Source organism: Mytilus galloprovincialis, chromosome 14 (assembly GCF_965363235.1).
Source record: "Mytilus galloprovincialis chromosome 14, xbMytGall1.hap1.1, whole genome shotgun sequence".
Lineage (NCBI taxonomy): Eukaryota > Metazoa > Mollusca > Bivalvia > Mytilida > Mytilidae > Mytilus > Mytilus galloprovincialis.
Window position 1 is genome coordinate 4468630 of NC_134851.1, and position 20571 is coordinate 4489200.

General features: G+C 33.2%; 1 protein-coding gene across 1 annotated transcript in view; it reads left to right on the forward strand.

The window, feature by feature from the left end:
- LOC143059484 (uncharacterized) overlaps positions 1-20571 on the forward strand; it is a 41773-nt gene that overhangs the window by 13487 nt on the left and 7715 nt on the right. The window contains exons 6-22 of the mRNA XM_076232988.1: positions 256-349; positions 1082-1159; positions 1968-2122; positions 4044-4081; positions 4634-4739; positions 5309-5479; positions 6736-6880; positions 7735-7854; positions 10926-10977; positions 12301-12647; positions 13759-13875; positions 14882-14933; positions 15963-17954; positions 18231-18434; positions 19204-19322; positions 19657-19727; positions 20405-20568. Coding sequence (XP_076089103.1) covers positions 256-349; positions 1082-1159; positions 1968-2122; positions 4044-4081; positions 4634-4739; positions 5309-5479; positions 6736-6880; positions 7735-7854; positions 10926-10977; positions 12301-12647; positions 13759-13875; positions 14882-14933; positions 15963-17954; positions 18231-18434; positions 19204-19322; positions 19657-19727; positions 20405-20568 — 4025 coding nt within the window. The remainder of the gene's footprint in view (positions 1-255; positions 350-1081; positions 1160-1967; positions 2123-4043; positions 4082-4633; positions 4740-5308; positions 5480-6735; positions 6881-7734; positions 7855-10925; positions 10978-12300; positions 12648-13758; positions 13876-14881; positions 14934-15962; positions 17955-18230; positions 18435-19203; positions 19323-19656; positions 19728-20404; positions 20569-20571) is intronic.

Below are 20571 nucleotides of genomic sequence, written 5' to 3' on the forward strand. Positions count from 1 at the left end.
TTTTTTGTGGTCTTTTTTGAAAATATCTTTGTCTAAATAATATGTACACAATGTACTTTTAGTTGGTAAGTTGTAATAAAGCCAATAGTACTATTGGCGGACAGAAGGGGGCCTGGGGTAGGAATCCCACCGTTTTTTCGATTATTTTTTTTGTAATAATGTGAACGTTTCATGTTGTTCCGGTGGTTGGATCCCCCTTTTCGAAATGACTAAATCTGCGCCTGAGTACCTTATCTCCATATTTGTTTATTACAGTTGGTATGACCAAAGTACACAGACATCTACATCACAAAAAGAAACAGAAGCTCTGACATCAGTAAGGCAGTACTATGCATTTGTCATTACTGGCGTGAGTATTATATAGATATATTATAAGATGTTCATACCTATAACGTATGAATTGGCTCATAATGAATGTGAATTTTACTGCAAAAAGAAAGAAATTATACGAGACAGGGACACGTTTTCATATGACTTTTGTAAAATGAAATCAGACATTGAAAAGCTGACTATCTCGGAACTAACCAGTAGAGTTGTTGGATTAAGAAAAGCCAACATTACGCATCTGTTTGGAATAATTGAATTTGTCAAAAAAAAATATACTTACATTCTATTGCTATTTTGTTTTTTCATTTCTGAATGAGTTTATTAAGGTGCATGATCCTCTGTAATGATAGTCGTGAGCTTGATTCCAATGAAAAGTAGAAAGTATGCGTTCAAAATCCGGCTCTGGTTTAGTAGAAAGTATGAATCACATAAAAATATCGTCACATGATCCCGTCCTGGGTCAACGGGAACGCCCATTGCAAGTTAAATTTGGATCTGACTTGGTAATAACTGAAAAAGACAATCTTGCCCAAAACAAGATGAAAAAGAATAGGTTGCCCAATAAATTGCAGGCAATATATGTTTTCAAAAGTGAGTTTTTGTGGTGTTGCGTGCAAACAATTTCGATTTTTATGGAAAATAAAGAAAATAAATATGAAACAGGAAAAATTAGCTCGACTCATATTCGCAAACTCTTACCAATGAATTATATTTTCTGGCAATGTGTTTAATCCTATAGTATTTGTTATTACAGATGGATGGAATGTACAAGAATATACAGACATCATCATACACCATCGATATTGTTTATGCTGGTATAGTTATTGCACAAGTATGTTTAACTTATTTGAGAGTTGGGGGAGGGGTCAAATTTTGATATCTATAGAAACATAGTAGGGAGGCCCGTCATTTCTTTATTCTAAAATGGTTTTATTCCATTTTCTCTATTCTTTATAAATTTTGTTAATTTTTCTCTGTTCTTTATATTTCATCACCCAATTGTTCTCAATTCTTTATTTTTTTGGCCTTTTTTTCGGTATTCTAGATTGTTTGACCCATTAATTTTTGTCTGCCGTATTGGCCTATTATTCGCTTTTCTATTAGTGTAAACATATTTTAAATTGCTCAAAGTAAAAAGGATCAGACACTCGTAAAACATACTTATAAAGTATTCTCCACAATACAACATATATAACAATACAAATTGATGTGAGCATGCATTATATAATGCAAACAACATAAATATTCCTAAACTATACTGAAAAATAAAAAGGAGATGATGATGATGATGATGATGATGATGATGATGATGATGATGATGATGATGATGATGATGATGATGATGATGATGATGATGATGATGATGATGATGATGATGATGATGATGATGATGATGATGATGATGATGATGATGATGATGAACAGTAAAATACCCTCAATCCATATTTATACATATATTTATACACCTACTTTCAGACTCCATCAGATGCTACATGGACGGAAACAGTAAAATACCCTCAATCCATATTTATACATATATTTATACACCTACTTTCAGACTCCATCAGATGCTACATGGACGGAAACAGTAAAATACCCTCAATCCATATTTATACATATATTTATACACCTATTTTCAGACTCCATCAGATGCTACATGGACGGAAACAGTAAAAGTCACATCATTTACACCGAACCGAGTAGATTCATCTACTGCTCTGCAGAACTTTCAGACATGGAATCGTAACCCACCATTCAGTCTACCAGGCCATGATCACGCAATGTTGTTTACGAGGTCAGTCATTTTAACTAACATTTGTTTGTGATATTGGGTTCCTGTCACATTGAAAATACACCTCCCTGTCATATATTTTATATGCTGTTTTATTTTTGGTAGGTTCATGTATCTAATTTTAAAGCATGGTAATTCAAAATGTATCTTTGAAGCGGTTTATTAACGTTTTGGAGGGAAAGGGGAGACAACCCGACAGAGCAGCGATTCTTCCCCCTTTTCCTGCATTACAGATAGTTGCGGAATATTCTGTAACTGTTGGTCTAGTATCTGATATTGTTTCCCCTACCTTAGAAAACAAACGAACCATTGAAGCAACATTTGTATTAATGATGTATAATCACTGTTATCTTGGCTGAAGGTATGGATGGGGTTTACAGAAAAGAAAATAATGGACCCCACAAAAATAGAGAATTAAAAAGTGCATGCTTATATATAAAGAATTTAGAATAATGGGCAAAATAAGTCAAAAACGAAAAGAATAAAGTAATACAGAACCCTTTTGTTTGTGTCGTGTTAAATAAAAAGATATTTGTGTCTGTTGAAGCAAGATTATCAGTAATGACCAAGAATCGTGGGGTCAAAATATATGAAGGTCTTGGTGTGGTTAACAGAATAGAGAAAAATAGGAAAAAACATGTAAAAAGTAAAATCACAAAAATACTGTACTTAGAGGAAGATCAATTGGGAAAGTCCATAATCACATGGCAAAATTAAATAACAAAACGCATCAAAAACGAATGGACAAAAACTGTCATATTCCTGACTTGGTACAGGCATTTTCAAATGTAGAAAATGGTGGATTAAACCTGGTTCTATAGCGCTAACCCTCTCACTTTAATGACAGTCTCATCAATTTCCGATATTTTTACATTGATGCGTTAAATAAACAGACACAATAAATATAATAGTCAAAATATGGTACATCAGTCATCATCGTTTAACAATTTTAAAAGGAACAATTTAACAGAACACAAAAACATCTACTATCTACGAACACATTTATTGATTTGAGTGTCTGACGTCAGAAAATTTTATACGTCACATAAATTTGTCGTTCAATGTACGTACAAATAATTTTAAAATTTTCATGGGAATGTTAGCATACAGGGTTAAAAAATCAAAAGTATGTAAGAATAAATTTAAGAAATAGACCGAGATTTAAACCAGTCCAAAAGTTATATATAGAATTTATAAGAATCCAAAAATAGTTAATTCCACTACGCGATTGAATGATTTTGACGTTTGTGGTTCAACGTATATTGTAATTCATAATAGAAATATATCATAATGACATATAAATAGAACAATATCATACTGACGGGATCTTTTAAAGTACAGAGTCACGTTATAAGAACAAAAGAAATACAAAAAGTCGCAAATACAAAACAAACCACAAAAAAATGAAAGCCGATACAAACACATTGACGAGATGTATAAGTACCGAGCCACGTGAAACGGAAATCACATGAAACCATTAAACAGTAAAAGTAATATTAATAATAGAACAAAGACAAATGAAAGAACTATAAAACACGTTGTTAAGATGATAAACAACATCAGTACGAAGAATCTATACATCAAGACCATCGTGTATTATTTGAGAAGTTGATACGGAATATTTATCAACAAGGTCTTGGTACCTTCCGATGAAATTTTTTAGAAAAAGAACGAGACGTTCTTTGACATACCCCTGTTTCATCAACTTTCTACTCAGACACTGATGACGTATTACAAAGTCTGAGTAAATTTCTACTAAACAATAGAGAATATAAGGGTGCTGAAATATAAAGAAGATAGAACAAAGTTCAAAATAAATAAGGAATAGAAAAAAATGTATAAAACGCTAAAGAATAATGAAATGAAGGACCACTTTTCCTGACCATCATGTATTAAATCATACATTATTGTATTTAATTTACAGGTATGATCTAACAGCTAGTGGATCAAACGGCAATGCAGGTAAAAATTGAATATTTAATAAAAAATCGAAATAACTTAGTACATAAGAACAAATATAAAGTTTCTGGTGTTAAATAACATTGTTATACCCAACGAAACGAAGTCATAATTATTGTGTTTGATTTCACCTTTTTAAGTATCCCCGATTTTGGTCGGTTAAACGCCGTTTCATTTTCTATGTATGTTTTTTTTTGTCATATGGATTCTGTTCATATTTCAATACCACTTGTGTATATACAAAGTCATATCTCTCTTTAACCCTCTCTGTCGTGGTATTTTAAAACAAATATAACGTATCCCTTCCCGGATACGCTTGATTACTATGCGCTATATTAAATGCTGCTGTATTTGTTCAACACTTCTTACAACATGTCTAGGAGGTGTTTAACGAATTATACTGTCTTGAGAAGAAATTCACCTCAAATTGAAAAGCTCAGAAAATTTTACTTCTCTCGAATGGTATTTTTGGCAAATATCCTGAACATGATATATCTGTTCCAACTTCCCTATATCAGACGAACCTGAATTCATTTTACATTTTATATTTTACAGGACTTGCATACGTAGGTCGAGTCTGTACTACCAGTAGTCAATCTATTGTGGAAGATGGATTCAACTTTGTTATCATATCAGTGGCAGCACACGAATTGGGACATTGGTAAAATATAATAATAATTTAATTTTGGATATAACACGTCTTCTGATTGGCTGAAATTCTTCCTTGTAGTCTCCATTTCTCGTTGCATACATCGGAACTATGTGACCTTGTTGAAAAATGTTCCCGATGCAGAATTGAACGGTGAAAGATTCGAAAAGGTCTATGTGTGTTAATTTATGTTGTTTTATAAACCAAGACAAAAGAGAGGCGTAAGATACCAAGGGGATATTCAGACTCATGAGTCGAAAATTAACTTACAATGCCAAGGCAAAAAGACCGAAAAACATTAAAAGACAAACAACAGAACACAAAACACAATATAGAATCGAAAGACCAAGGAACACCATTCAATGACAAAAACAGGCGTGATTTCAGGTGCTTCGAAAGTGTAAGAAAATCCTGCTACACATGTGCAAATGATTATTTTTTCATTACTCCACAATTGTTCGGTATTTAACATGTTTAATAAAGTGATTCTTTGTTAGATGTGAATTCCTTTTGTTTTGAGTTCGTGTTTATGGAAGCGCTTTAGCTCCAAACAATTCTACGTGTATTTTTGTGTATTACAGTTTAAGTGCAGAACATGACGGCGAAGGAAATGCCTGTAGTGGTAGTGATGCCTATATCATGGCGTCTGGGGTCAGTCCACAAACCGACGCAGCTACCGCTACACACCCATGGATATTTTCAACATGTTCTACTTCTTATTTTACGACTTACATCACAAATTCATTGGATTCGTAAGTAATTATTTGTATTTCGATTATTTTTTGTCTATCATTTCGTTTAGACAAAAATTATTTCAAATTGTACTTACATTTTGTACCAGCATGTCAGCTTTTTGACAGTTCGGTCTTTGTTTAAATTTCTACTTAAAACAACGTAAAATATCTTCCTAAGTGTTACAAAAACAACCATTACCAAAATAGGACAGACGGAAAGACAAGAAGGCTACAAATTGAGTAATACCAACCCCATTGAAAGCCATGGGTTGTAAAGTAGTCTTTGACAGCTAATTCACCTTTTTATTGCATTTGTCTTATCTCAAGTTTAATGCCCTTGTCGGAGGCGACGGGAAAACTAAGTGTTACCCTTGACCGTCAGTCCTTCCGTCCGTCTCATTTTTGTTTCCGCACTCTAACTTTAGTTTGCCGCATGTATGCAGATTTATGAAACTCGTACACAATGCAAAGAACCAAAAATTCCAGACAGTGTTCGAATTTGGGCAGTGAGTCATTTACCGTTTTTAGAGTTATGCCCCTTTTTAACTTGGCTAATCACAAAGCTTGAGCGGGGCCATTCGTGTCCTCGGTAACATTCTTCTTTTTTGTACATTAGTTTTATGGGTTTTTTCTAGATACGCTTTTCATTTTCAATTTTTGATATCAATTTTTTTTGTGGTATATAAATGATTTTCTTTGATTCATTAGTTCTAATAAGATCCAATAATCGTAACAAACAAGAACACAGGTCACTATAAAGAACTTAGTTGACAATAGTTTTAGGACTGTATTAAAACAATTTAAACTGCAACGTATAATAAAAATAACTTGCGGAGCAGGATCTGCTTACCCTTCCGGAGCACCTGAGATCACCCCTAGTTTTTTGGTGGGGTTCGTATTGTTTATTCTTTAGTTTTCTATGTTGTGTCGTGTGTGCTGTTGTTTGTTTGTCTTTTTCATTTTTAGCCATGGCGTTGTCAGTTTGTTTTAGATTAATGAGTTTGACTGTCCCTTTGGTATCTTGCGTCCCTCTTTTAAAGGAAATATATTATATATTGCCTCATCAAGCACTCCAAAATTGGAATACGAAAGAAGACTTTTTGCTCAATATGGGAATTTAAAAGCTGGTTTGGGAGGAATATAATTTTCTCTTATGAATGAATCTGTTGAAGCACACCCATAAAGAATTATATTAGTCCCCTTTAAATTAAACCGTGAGACTATTTCTTATGATTTTAATGTCGACAATGAATAAAGATAAGTCTATATTACAGAGTGGGAAATAATTGTATGAAGACATTAAGTTCAGGATTTGACCCTACAGGACTAACACCTTATGACCAACAGCTAGCAGGACAAGTATTTTCAGCAGATGAACAATGTGTACAGATACGTGGAAGTGGATCATTTTTCTGCAGTGTAGGTTGAATCGATATATGCCACTACCCTATATTAGGCTCCGACCATACATGTTTTTCGGACTCAAGGGGTTTAGTTCTCGGACGAGCAAACTTCAAACTCTTAAAGTTTTCGAAAAGTTGTAAATGAAATAAACTATCAAAGGACTTACATCAACACTATGTCATATAAAGAAGAGATCAAGAACCTTTACCTTAAAATTACCATGCTGGTTCCCAAAAAAATAATCTGATATCCCCAGAAAATACAACTTTTAAATTGTAGCTTAATACGTTTTTATAAGGAATTTGAAAAGAGAAATCTATAAATTTGACAAGGGGATGTAATATAATTACATTCTATCTAAAACACCTCAGTTCAACTGTTATTTTTCACTTTAAAAATTGATTTGTGTAATTTGTATTTTAAAAAGGTTGAATGAAAACAAGGTTACACATCGGACTCGGACTTTTCTTAAACTGAGTTTTACTGTGCGTATTGTTGTGCGTTTGGTTTTTCTACACTGGCTAAAGTTATAAGGGGAGGGTTGAGATCTAAAAAAAACATGTTTAACCCCGCCGCAATTTTGCGCCTGTCCCAAGTTAGGATCCTCTGGCCTTTGTTAGTCTTGTATTATTTGTTATTTTAGTTTCTTGTGTATAATTCGGAGTTTAGTATGACTTCCATTATCACTGAACTAGTATACATATTTGTTTAGGGGCCAGCTGAAGGACGTGTACGGGTGCGGTAGTTTCTCGCTGCATTGAAGACCCATTGATGGCCTTCGGTTGTTGTCTTCTCTATGGTCGGGTTGTTGTCTCTTTGACACATTCCCCATTTCCATTCTCAATTTTACTTACACAAACTATTTTCAGGATCGCTATAGTGGTGATTTTTCTACTGTGTGTACGGTGTTATGGTGTGCAGACCCATCTGGCAACGGTTACTGTAATACTAATATAGGAGGTGATGGAACTCTTTGTGGTAATAAAAAGGTATGTAGTAATTAAATAGTCACTTGATTCCTTTACTCTGTACAGACCACATGAAAGGTATGAAGGACCTGCTCTTAAATCGTAGGTATGGCATGCACCTGAGTCAAATACATTGATATCCAAGTTACGTTCATAAAAAAGTATAGTAGGCAATGTTACCTCAGCACAGTTATAATTTAGATATGCTAAATAATATGCAAGGTAACCTTAAAACGTTAGTACCAATTTTCTTGATTTGTAAATACACCGTTGGTTCGAGGGTTGTAAATTTATGGTTTTAAAATTACCACATTTGAACTCAATGGAAAATATGCATGTCTTTTGGTAGGGAATTCCATGTCTGGAGGGTAAGTATCACGCAATCCACGCAATAGTGTTATTAATGATTAGTTCTGCTATATTAGTAAAAAATAAACGAGATACTAACACTCAACAGTTCGTAAAGAAAATGCAAATTGTTACCTTTTCAATGTTTTTATCATATATATATTAAATGGTAGAAATTACATTTCGGAATTTTGGCGCTTTCATGAAAACATTGCATTTTACATATACAATTGATAATCTTTCAGGATTCCGATATCTTACATTTGCACTTAAATCTGCCTAGGTGTGCCGGATTGCTATATTTATATATTTATAGACCATTTTATTTATCCTAACTAATGTTATGATAATGTTAAAGGGTCTATTAAGCGATTTCTATGACTACGACTTTTCGTGGGTCTTATTTCACGTTTTACTTGTCCCTGATTCGTAACGAACACACTTACGCGAGGTGAAAGCTTAACGATTTTATCCTAAATATAATTTTATGTGAAAAAGACCACTCGATATTCACCAATTATTTTGAACAACTATATATCGCTCGATTTACCGTTATTGCTAAAAATAGCCTATGCAAACATTAGATTTTTTTGATTTTTTTTTAATTTTGACTTTTGTTAACTTTAAACGATACCATCTTTTTCGCATCTGTCTATTTAATGATGCTTACGACAAAATATTTGAAAATCCAAAACCTAATACAGATATGACCGTAAAGAATCAAAAGTATATTAACAAGACACGGTCAATGAATAATGAATCCGAGTTCTGCACGAGGGGGATACCGTATATTATAATGGGACCATGTGATGACCCGTCATTTTACTTCATTTGTGACCTTCCATTTTTACAAAATAATCAATCGTTTATCAATATGTATAGTTTTTACATACATTGTACCAGGTGGGTATCCTAATGACAAAAGTAAACGTTTTACATAATCCACTTTTTATGCTATCTTTTAAAATCGTCTACTGTTACATAAATATCGGAATAAAGATAAAACTAGGACCTTTAATATTGTATTTGCTTATAAATTTTTCGAAATCTTAAACAACAATATATACTTAATATGTTGTAACAACAGCATGAATAACCTTTGGTTCAGGTTTATATCAAAATGTTCTTTTATAGTTTACAAATCAAAAGAAAATAAAACTAACGTTTATATTTCAAAATATTTTTATTTTAATTTGTTTGTTATAAAAATTTAAGGCTAGTAAGTGCTAAGCAAATAGAACAACGCCTATGATTAAACACCATTCACTCAAGCCTTTGTTTCTATATTCATGTGAAATACCACATGTTAAATTTAAAACCCTTATATTATGGAAACAACGTTTAAATAAATGCGTGTTTTCAAGTGAACATTGCAAAAGAGAACATCTATAACTTTTTTTAAGTAAGATCAATGCAAAATTAAACTCATTTATACAAAAAATATCACACGTTAAATTTCTGCTACAAAAGACTTATCAGTAACGCTTGAATAAAATAAAGTTAACAAGGCAAAATAAAGAACCGAATTGAAGAACCAAAATGCTGAATAGTTCTGCCAAATACAGCTAAGATTATATCTGTTCCTGGGGTAGATAAATTCAAAGTATTGTAAACAGTTAATTTATAATTATGACCAGATCAATTATAATTCATGTCAACGAAGAAGTGCTGACTATTGGGCTGGCGAGAGTGAGGGACTCGTTGCTTTGCTAAATGTTGTAGAGCACCTGTCAGAATAAGATTACACAATTTTGTTCATTTGTAAATTTGTGTGATCATTATTCATTTAAAACATACTGTGGATTCATTATTATTCGTTGGATACTAATTTTCGTGGATTTCGTGTCAAAAAAATGAATTTATATGTTCCACGAAGTGTAAATTTTATATAAGCTTGTATGCATACTTTACAAAACCACGAAATCAAATAGCCATGAAAAAAAAATGTTCCTTCGTGGTCTTCCCTGTTGTACAATCTATTGTTGCATGTTATTCATTAAATAAACATAATCAAACAATTATCAGTAATTGCATATACGTGTTAATTTTATTCATCAATTGTCAAAAATGTTAAAAAATAAAAGAACACTTAAGTTTACAAATATATTGCATAAAAAACATACCCCTTTTTTGTCATAAAACTGTAATTCAAAACTTCTCGTAAGTAAATGTACGACCTTCTGCAAGTGATATCCACCATTCCCAAGGAAATCACCAGCCCAGTAGCCAGTATTTCGTACTTTTTTAATCATAATTAGTTGTTATAAAACTTTAGATTCTTATTCGGATTCGGCTTTATATGTAGTTCTTTTAGGTTATACATGTATCAGCTCCTAGCAAAATAAAATAGAAATTATTGTGTTATCATTTGCTGTTATGAAACTTGGGAAATCATTTCACATTGAGGAAAGTATCTTCCTCATGCAAAGTTTGTATTTTGTATCCGGGTTTGGCTTTACATGCAGGTCTGTTTTTGTTTTATTAGCTCCTTGTATTAGATTATGGATTTTCAAATAACATGCCCTCAATCATCAGCGAAGAGGTATGAATTGTCGAAATGCTCAATTGGTGCAGTTAAATTGATATCGTTATTAACATTCTAATTCCGTAATTGTATATTAACATGTTCGACTTTTAATGAATTAGTCTGATTGCTAGAAATGTAAATTTCATTCTTGAGAGCAGGTTTTTGCAAAAGTTAAATGATGCTATAGTTACACATATATTTAATTTATTATATGTAGTGGTGCAAAACTGGAGTATGTGTATCTGATGTCAACGCTCCGGCTGGAGATGGTAAGTTATTGATATTACACGATATTGATATTAAACGATAGCAATATGATTCATACGATTTGACATCTCAAGAAAAAAACAAAGAAATGCAAAAAATCAGCTCGAATTTTCTATTTTTTTAAAAGATATTTAAAAGGTTACTTTAAATTGATACTTGAAAATTGTTTCCCATTGAATTATGTCAAATCCATGTTTATTTTGTTTTACAAAGTTCTAATTTGAACAATCTTTTGAAATAATAGTGTCATATTATACAATATGTTATCAAACACAATCAAGTTAGCTTACCCTTCCGGAGCACCTGAGATCACCCCTAGTTTTTGGTGGGGTTTGTGTTGTTTATTCTTTAGTTTTCTATGTTGTGTCATGTGTACTATTGTTTTTCTGTTTGTCTTTTTCATTTTTAGCCATGGCGTTGTCAGTTTGTTTTAGATTTATGAGTTTGACTGTCCCTTTGGTATCTTTCGTCCCTCTTTTATTTCAAATAGCCATCCATATATGTCAAATAAGCAATTTTTAATTTAATTCTGGTCGCAATCATTTATATTATTGATATCATCCGGCATGATTTACAAACAAAGCCTATGCTTCTTGACGTGTGCTTTATTTCTATGAATTTTTATCTTTGTCATACTTTTTATATGTTTACGCCTTCTTTGACAATCTAACGGTCATAAATATCGCTCAAATATTGTCAGTCTGCTTCGAGTTAATGGACATTCATGCTTGTCCGATCCGTTCACAACGTACTAGTAATGCGCGCACCATGTGTTATAGTAACTTGATAGAAGACAATTGGCAAATCGCAGTAGATCCGGTACCATTCAGTGTATAATGTCAAGGTTTTCCGAATGGCGAGATACGTGATCGACATTATGTTGAACATCCATTTCTATAGAATAATATCATTCAACTTCTCACATATTAAGTTAACACACACACACACACACACACACAGATTGCAAGATTCACTTGCAAATAATTATTGATCGAACAATGAATTTGTATGTCGCTATAGGTAGTACATATATCATAGAACTAAATCTTCATAGAACAACTTTTAATACAAACAAAAGAAATATTTTTTAAGTTTAGTCAACGGTAGTTTATCGATGTTCAAGTCTCATAAATCGATAAGAAGATACAAATAATGAAAACAAAAACAAAAACAAAACTAATTCCAAAAAGAGCGATAGATAAACGACATGTAGAAATCTACAGATAGACACTCAAAAAATAACATTTTTAAATAGAAATTGAAAAGTATCTTTATTGCATTCAAGCATGGTTGTCAGTCAAAATTTCGATGATTTGAATATTTAGATAATTGTCTATATGGTGATAAAAAGGGTGCAATCTACAGCGACGGAAGAACATGTGTAGATTTGGTTACTGAAAATAAAGCTTTTTATTGTCAATATGTTGGTCAATCTTGTTGTTATTCCTGCTCCGACTCAACAACAACGTCAACAACAACGACAACTACTACCACTACCCTCGGACCAACTACGTCTTCAACAACCACAACCCCCGGACCAACAATGTCAACAACTACCACTACCCCTGGACCAACTACCACTGCATTATCAACCACGACAACGCAAAGCCAGGTCAATGATGCCGATCAGCAGTGTGTACAACATCGTGGTACAGGGTCACATATGTGTAGGGTGAGTCTATATTGTAAATAAGTTTATAAATATATAAACGCGATTTTGTATTTGTAGCAGTAAGCTTTTAATTAGTTATATTTAAAATTTATTATTTTGTATACTACATAATGTTGCTCTTGTTGCACACAATATGTGCCTGAGTGTTTTAATAAACTTGTCTTGTCTTGTCTTGTCTAATTATATATGTTTCTCTTTATCTTTCTTGAATGTTTGTCTCGTGTACACCTACCACATGAACATTGTTCGTTGCATCGGGAGGAAAACATTATATTAGATGTTCACATTTTAATAAATCTTAACTTTCTATTTTTGAGTATGCGCAGTAATCCTTTCATGTGTCCGTTTTTTCTCGAGATTTTGTCATAAATCATCAGAAGGGAGCATACGATTTCCGGCAAAATCTTATATTGTGAAGAATAAAAGCAATAGTAAATGTAGCAATCCGCACTTTTGTCCTCTTTTATACATATTGGACTATAGAGTATCGTAGACTTAAAGGTTAAAACCCAAATAAGAAAATATCCAACCGAAACTATGCTCTTCTCCAAGACATACGTCGCTGCAGTTAAAGGCTTAATCTGGGACATTTGAACAACGAAATTTTCTGAATATCTGTATTGGGGTGAAGCAAAAATGTCAACGTTTATCTTGTAGAATTTTAAAAAGACGGCAAGACATTACGATTGATTTTGGATATCTGTGTTATGGAATTGATTTTATATCATTAGTTGAACATATAATTTAGATTTGACTACACGTTCAAAATGATAGAACCCATCTTCCAGCTATAATTGAGTTGGTTAAAATACACAATTCAAAACTCGATTACATTTAAGACCTTAATATTAGCAAGAATTGCTCTGTATTGTATAAACTCATTATATACCAGGCTAATTACTCTGTACGACAGAGGCGCGTTCCGTCTAAATACATCTCATCCGTGGCGCTCGAACAAAAACAGTTGGAAGAGTAAATAAAATACAAAGTTGAAGACAAGTAACAACCGACAACTACGAAATGTTGTACCATGTACCACCAAACACAGCCTGGTGGTATAAAAACCTTAATGTTTCGAATGTTCTGTGTATGATAATTATTTTTATTTCAGTTTTTTTACAACGGAGATTATTCTTCAATATGTACAACTCTTTACTGTGCTGAACCAAATACAAATACGTGTTACCAATATAGTGGTGCTGACTTCACACTCTGTGGAAATCAAAAGGTTTGTCATTATGATCATATCTTAGCACGTTATAGGCAAAAAGGTTTGTCATTATGATCATATCTTAGCACGTTATAGGCAAAAAGGTTTGTCATTATGATCATATCTTAACACGTTATAGGCGCAAATTGCAAGTAGGTAACTTTTCAATTGTCTTTCTTCTTTGAACTATTGCAAAAAAATGAATTAAACATTTAAATAATCAGTTACATATATTAGCACATGAATACCAATTGCAAAAAGACAACGAGTTCAGTGTAAAATTCCATTTGCAACATTAAAAGATATAACATTACCGTAGAGATGTGCCAACAGTAGTTGATCGATGTTCAGAACGCGTAAATCCATACACAAACAAGAGGGGAAACTGAGTGTAACATGTTTCGTGGATAGGGAAAGCGTCTCCTACTATGTACAAATCACATGTTAATTAACTTCAGACGCAATCGAAATTATCAAGATAGGGAATAGTAACAAAAGCACAGCACAATATGGTAGTGTATGCATCATTATCTTTTTTGAAAGATAATTCAATTAAACAAATAACAATATTCTAATTCTATTTTGCCCACAAAATACGAACAAAAGTTCATTTACATTTGTGGAAAGCTCAGTAAATCTTTCAACGGTATATTATATGTGATTTATTGGGAAATTAACTTTTGGCCTCAGATCATTGTCAGTAAAAAATGAAAATGGTTTACTGAACTTAGGGCTTAGGAATAAAGTTATCCTAGGATAATAGCTCAGATGTAATTAATTGCATTATGACGATTAGATTTCAACTACACTTAAAACGTAGTTTTCGAATACATTCATATGCAATTTTACATATTTCTTAGAAGGCACGGTTTATGATGCAAAATCTACCAATTAAGACAGTGATAATTCTTTTTAATGTGATCTGAATTAAAAAAAAAAAAAAAAATTTGGATTTGACTGTATCTAATAAAACTTTTAATCAATATCCTCAACATCATTATTCATTTTAAGTATTTCATTACAGTGGTGTATATCTGGAGTGTGCACGTCTGATTCAAGTGCCCCTGTTGGAGACGGTAAGTGCAGACTATCTTTTGTTGTATTGAATAAATAGACGACGGTTATGATGATGCATCGGTTTGAAGGTCCATTGGCTAATATTTGATATATATATATATGTTATATATATATATAAGGACGAAAACATGATTTTGTTATCTTCAAACCATGGTAGATATTGATCCAAGATTTACAAGTGGTGAAGTTGAAATCATCCCTAAGAATATTTTGCGGACGCCATCACGAGTTGGCTGGCTGTTATGGAATATCTGTTGTACGGTAAACTACAAATATTTTCCGATTGTCGTAATCACTATACCGTCCTCGAATGAGACCGACCAAATTTGTCCTTTCACCGCGTTTGTACTTACATGAGCAACACAAAGGGTGCAACATGTGGAGCAGGAGCTGCTTAACCTTCGGCTTCCGAAGCAGCTGACACAACTTTTTGTTGGGGTTCTTGTTGTTCAGACTTTGGTTTTCTAAGTTTCAGTTTTGTGTACTATTGTTTATCTTTTCGTCGCCTTTTGCCATGGCATTGTAAGTTTGTTTTCGATTTATTAGTTTGAATATTTCTTTTGTATCTTTCGCCTCTCTTTTGTACTAGACCTACACACTGAGCAGAATTTTGTCGTACTTGTTCACAAGGCTTCATCGGGAAGACATGTCTCTTTACCTGAGCCCAGTATTTTGACTCTGTTTAAGCCTTTCATGTTTTTGCCTCTCTCATATTGTTTATTTTTGAATTTTCTACTCTTTATTTTCCTAGCGTATCTCATATTAGATGTCTTGCTGCTGGAAAATAAACCAAAGATATCAGAAATCGGTATCATATATAATTTTATCATGCTTTTGTTTTGAAAAAGAAGTCAAAATCTTTAATTTCCTTGCCATTATCATCGCATTCGGTAAACATTATTGAAAATATTTAACAAGAAATGTAACTGTAGTTCTCACATATTGATACAAGTTAAGTTTGCATAGTACTTTCTTGCAACGTGATTTTTCTTTATCATTTCTATCAGATATTTCTTTTGCAATTTTAGAGACCTGTCTCTATGGAGATCGCAAAGGTGCAATTTTTAACAATGGTTGGACTTGTGAAGATATGGTCAGGGAAGCACCCAATAATTGTGCAAGTGTACCGACGGAATGCTGTGCCTCGTGTGCACCTACAACAACAACATCAACAACTACTCCTACTACGACGACAACATTAGTAACAACTACAACAGCTCAGCTTACAACACCTGAAGAAACAACAACTACAGTTCAACCTACAACCACTGAAGAAACGACTACAACAGTTCAGCCAACAACAACTGAAGTTATAACAACTACAGTTCAACCTACAACAACTGAAGAAACGACTACAACCGTTCAACCTACAACAACTGAAGAAACAACAACTACAGTTCAACCTACAACAACTGAAGAAACAACTACAACCGTTCAGCAAACAACATCTGAAGAAACGACGACAACCGTTCAACCAACAACAACTGAAGAAACGACGACAACCGTTCAACCAACAACAACTGAAGAAATAACAACTACAGTTCAACCTACAACAACTGAAGAAACAACAACAACAGTTCAGCTAACAACAACTGAAGAAATAACAACTACAGCTCAACCTACAACAACTGAAGAAACGACTACAACAGTTCAGCCAACAACAACTGAGGAAAAAACAACTACAGTTCAACCTACAACAACTGAGGAAACGACTACAACCGTTCAGCCAACAACAACAGTTCAACCTACAACAACTGAAGAAACATCTACAAGCGTTCAACCAACAACAACTGAAGAAATAACAACTACAGTTCAACCTACAACAACTGAAGAAACAACTACAACAGATCAGCCAACAACAACTGAAGAAACAACAACTACAGTTCAACCAACAACAACTGAAGAAACAACTACAACAGTTCAGCCAACAACAACTGAGGAAAAAACAACTACAGTTCAACCTACAACAACTGAGGAAACGACTACAACCGTTCAGCCAACAACAACTGAAGAAACGACTACAACCGTTCAGCCAACAACAACTGAAGAAACGACTACAACCGTTCAGCCAAAAACAACTGAAGAAACTACCACTACAGTTCAACCTACAACAAATAAAGAAACGACTACAACCGTTCATCCAACAACAACTGAAGAAACTACAACTACAGTAAATCCTACATCAACACAACAAACGACTACAACCGTTCAGCCAACAACAACTGAAGCAACTACAACTACAGTAAATCCTACATCAACACAACAAACGACTACAACCGTTCAGCCAACAACTGAAAAAACTGCAACTACAGTAAATCCTACATCAACACAACAAACGACAACAACCGTTCAGCCAACAACAACTGATGAAACGACTACAACCGTTCTGTCTGCAACAACTGAACAAACGACAACCACAGTTCAACCTTCAACAACTGAAGAAACAATTACAACCGTTCAGCCAACAACAACTGATAAAACGACTACAACAGTTCAGCTAACAACAACTAAAGAAATAACAACTACTTTTCAACCTACAACAACTGAAGAAACGACTACTACCGTTCAGCCTACAACAACTGAAGATACAACTACAACTGTTCAGCCTACAACAACGGAACAAACGACAACTACAGTTCAACCTTCAACAACCGAAGAAACAACTACAACTGTTCAGCCAACAACAACTGAAGAAACTACCACTACAGTTCAGTCAACAACAACTACAGTTAATCCCACAACAACAGAAGATACAATTACAGTTCAGCCTACAACAACTGAAGAAACAACTACAACAGTTCAGCCATCAACATCTGAAGAAGCTTCAACGACAGTTCAACCTACAACAATTAAACAAACGACGAAAACCGTTCAGCCAACAACAACTGAACAAACGACTATAACAGTTCAACCAACAACAACTAAAGAAACGACTACCACCGTTCAGACAATAATAACTGAAGAAACTACAACTACAGTCATTCCTACATCAACAGAACAAATGACAACAACAGTTCAGCCTACTACAACTGACAAAACTACAACAGTTCAGGCGTCAACTACTGAACAAACGACAACAGTGCAGCCAACAACAACTGAACAAACGACAACTTCAGTTCAGCCTACAACAACTGAACAAACGACAACGGTTCAGCCAACAACAACTGAACAAACGACAACTGCAGTTCAGTCTACAACATCTAAACAAACTACATCAGTTCAGCCAGCAACAACAGAAAAAACGGCAACAACAGTTCCGCTTTCGACAACAGAACAAACTACCACCACAGACCAACCTACAACAACTGAAGAAACTACCACTACAGTTCAGCCTACTACAACTGACGAAACTACCAATACACTTCAGCAAATTACAACTGAACAAACAACAACAGTTCAACCAACAACCACTGGAGAATATACCACAACTGTTCAGCCTACAACAACGACAACAACGCTCACAACAACAACTAAGCCCACAACTACAACATCTCAACCTTGTAAGTATAAAAATGTAAAGATGAGTGTTAAAGATAGATGTCGAAGAAAATAATTAGTTTCATGGACAATTTCACTTAAGTATATTTTTTAAAAGAATGTCAAAATTTCCTGTAAAGAAACATTATTTCTGACTTCTTATCGATTAAAGTGTGGATAATTAGATTTATATATCCACTGATTGATCGATATATTGATTGATAGATTGACTGGAACTTGTTTTTACGTCAAACCTCCAAAGTATGACTGAAAGTTCAAAAATATTTTGTTGCATTTCTTATTACAATTGTAAGACAAAACAAAAATGCGATATTGCTTATTGCAATTTTAAGAAATGCTGAAATCAAATAATGCTATGAAAATTTAAATGCGAGTTTTAATGTTTGCGAAACCTATACCATTATAAATGTTAATAAATAAAGACATTTTGTCTATTCATTAGAGAATTTACAAAACGAATGTATTATTCAAAGAAGTTAGAAGAAGATAAATTTTTAGTTAATGTTAAGAAACATGTATTAGATTGATGTTTTATTTATTAATATAATAGAATTGAAACTTATATGTATTCTTCACAAGGAGCTTGGACTTGTTGAAGACAATGTAACAAGCAACTGATGGAAATAAAGGAATTTAAAAAAAATAAAACAAAAGTAAATAAAAACATCGTAAAAATTTCTTAGCTAACAGTATTCAATTGCATTACAGTCCTGTTTTATTTATTAACTGATAATCGGCAAGATGTATCATCATGTATGGTCTCTCTTTTAGCTGTCACCATCGAGTATAGATACAGATGCAGACTTCGGATTAGGATTACAGTTACAATCAGTCTTACCGATACAACTACTCAAGGATATCGACGTCTTTTCAACCAGGTTCTCATAGCGGTAAGAAATTTAAGATATAAATTCTAAACATACTCACAAGTCGAAATTAAACTGCCAAAGCCATGGCAAATCACTATATCTTCTTTTCTTATATATAACTTGCTACCAATTTCCTGGGTAAAATTTGTTTCGTTTCAACCATTTGATTCACAAAATGTTGATTTTTACGTATTATACGATTATACGAATCCGGCATTGAACGTAAACCTGTCTTCCTTTTTTTCAACTATTGTATTTAATGTGTTGGTAGAGAACTATTCTAAAATATTCTAATATGTAGTCATAAAGATAACCTTTTTCATTATCTTAACATTTATTCTTTATATTTTTATAGTTAACGAACTATTATAGACGATCTAGATCATGTAGGCGTTCCTTTAGGAGAATAGTTCTTATTTCAATAAGGTAAGAATATATTACATTAGATTGACGTATGCATATCAATCTAGTTTAGCAACGTTTTCAAGTAAAATATTTCAATACTTATACGTACTTACACTTCCAAGGAAACTCTAGGAGTCGGGCATGACTGCGTATTCAGACAGATCAGTAAGGGGTTCTAGCGGTTATTTAAAATTTCAAAACAGTCAAATGGAGAGATATCACGAATATAAATTGTAAGGATGTTGAGCTTCAAGCATCATGACAGTGATGAATTGTAACGTGTGAACAACTTCCGGATTTGTCAGTTATTCACTTCATGTATGCCGATACTATAAATTTTTCAAAATTTTGAATAAAACAAATGCTTTGTTTACATTTCGTCAGAAAAAAAACTAATGTGAATGTATTTGATGGTTTCTGATGAAATACAAACAAAACATTTTTGTTTTGTTCAACATTTTGAAAAATGAAATTCGACAAATAAATTCACATTGTGCCCGATGATTGGTAGTGATGAGTTGTAACAAATGGACGCAATTCAGATTCGTTAAACTGTTCCTGTTACTTTGAATAGGGATTAATGTTATGATTAAAACGACAACGCATGCATCATCGTGTTTGTTCTTATGATATTACTATTATTGTTTTCACTTTTTATGATACATTCTAAATTATCTATTTGTTCATTATTTCGTTAGAGCTGGTAGCTTGATACCAGAGTACGAGGTTTATCTAGATGAACCTTCTCCTGGTGATGTCATTGCGGCTGGTTATGACTTAACCACTGGAAATGGAAACTTAACAATAGGAAATGAAACAGTTGAGGCAGAGACATCGTCTGTTACATTAGATAATCAAACAGGTA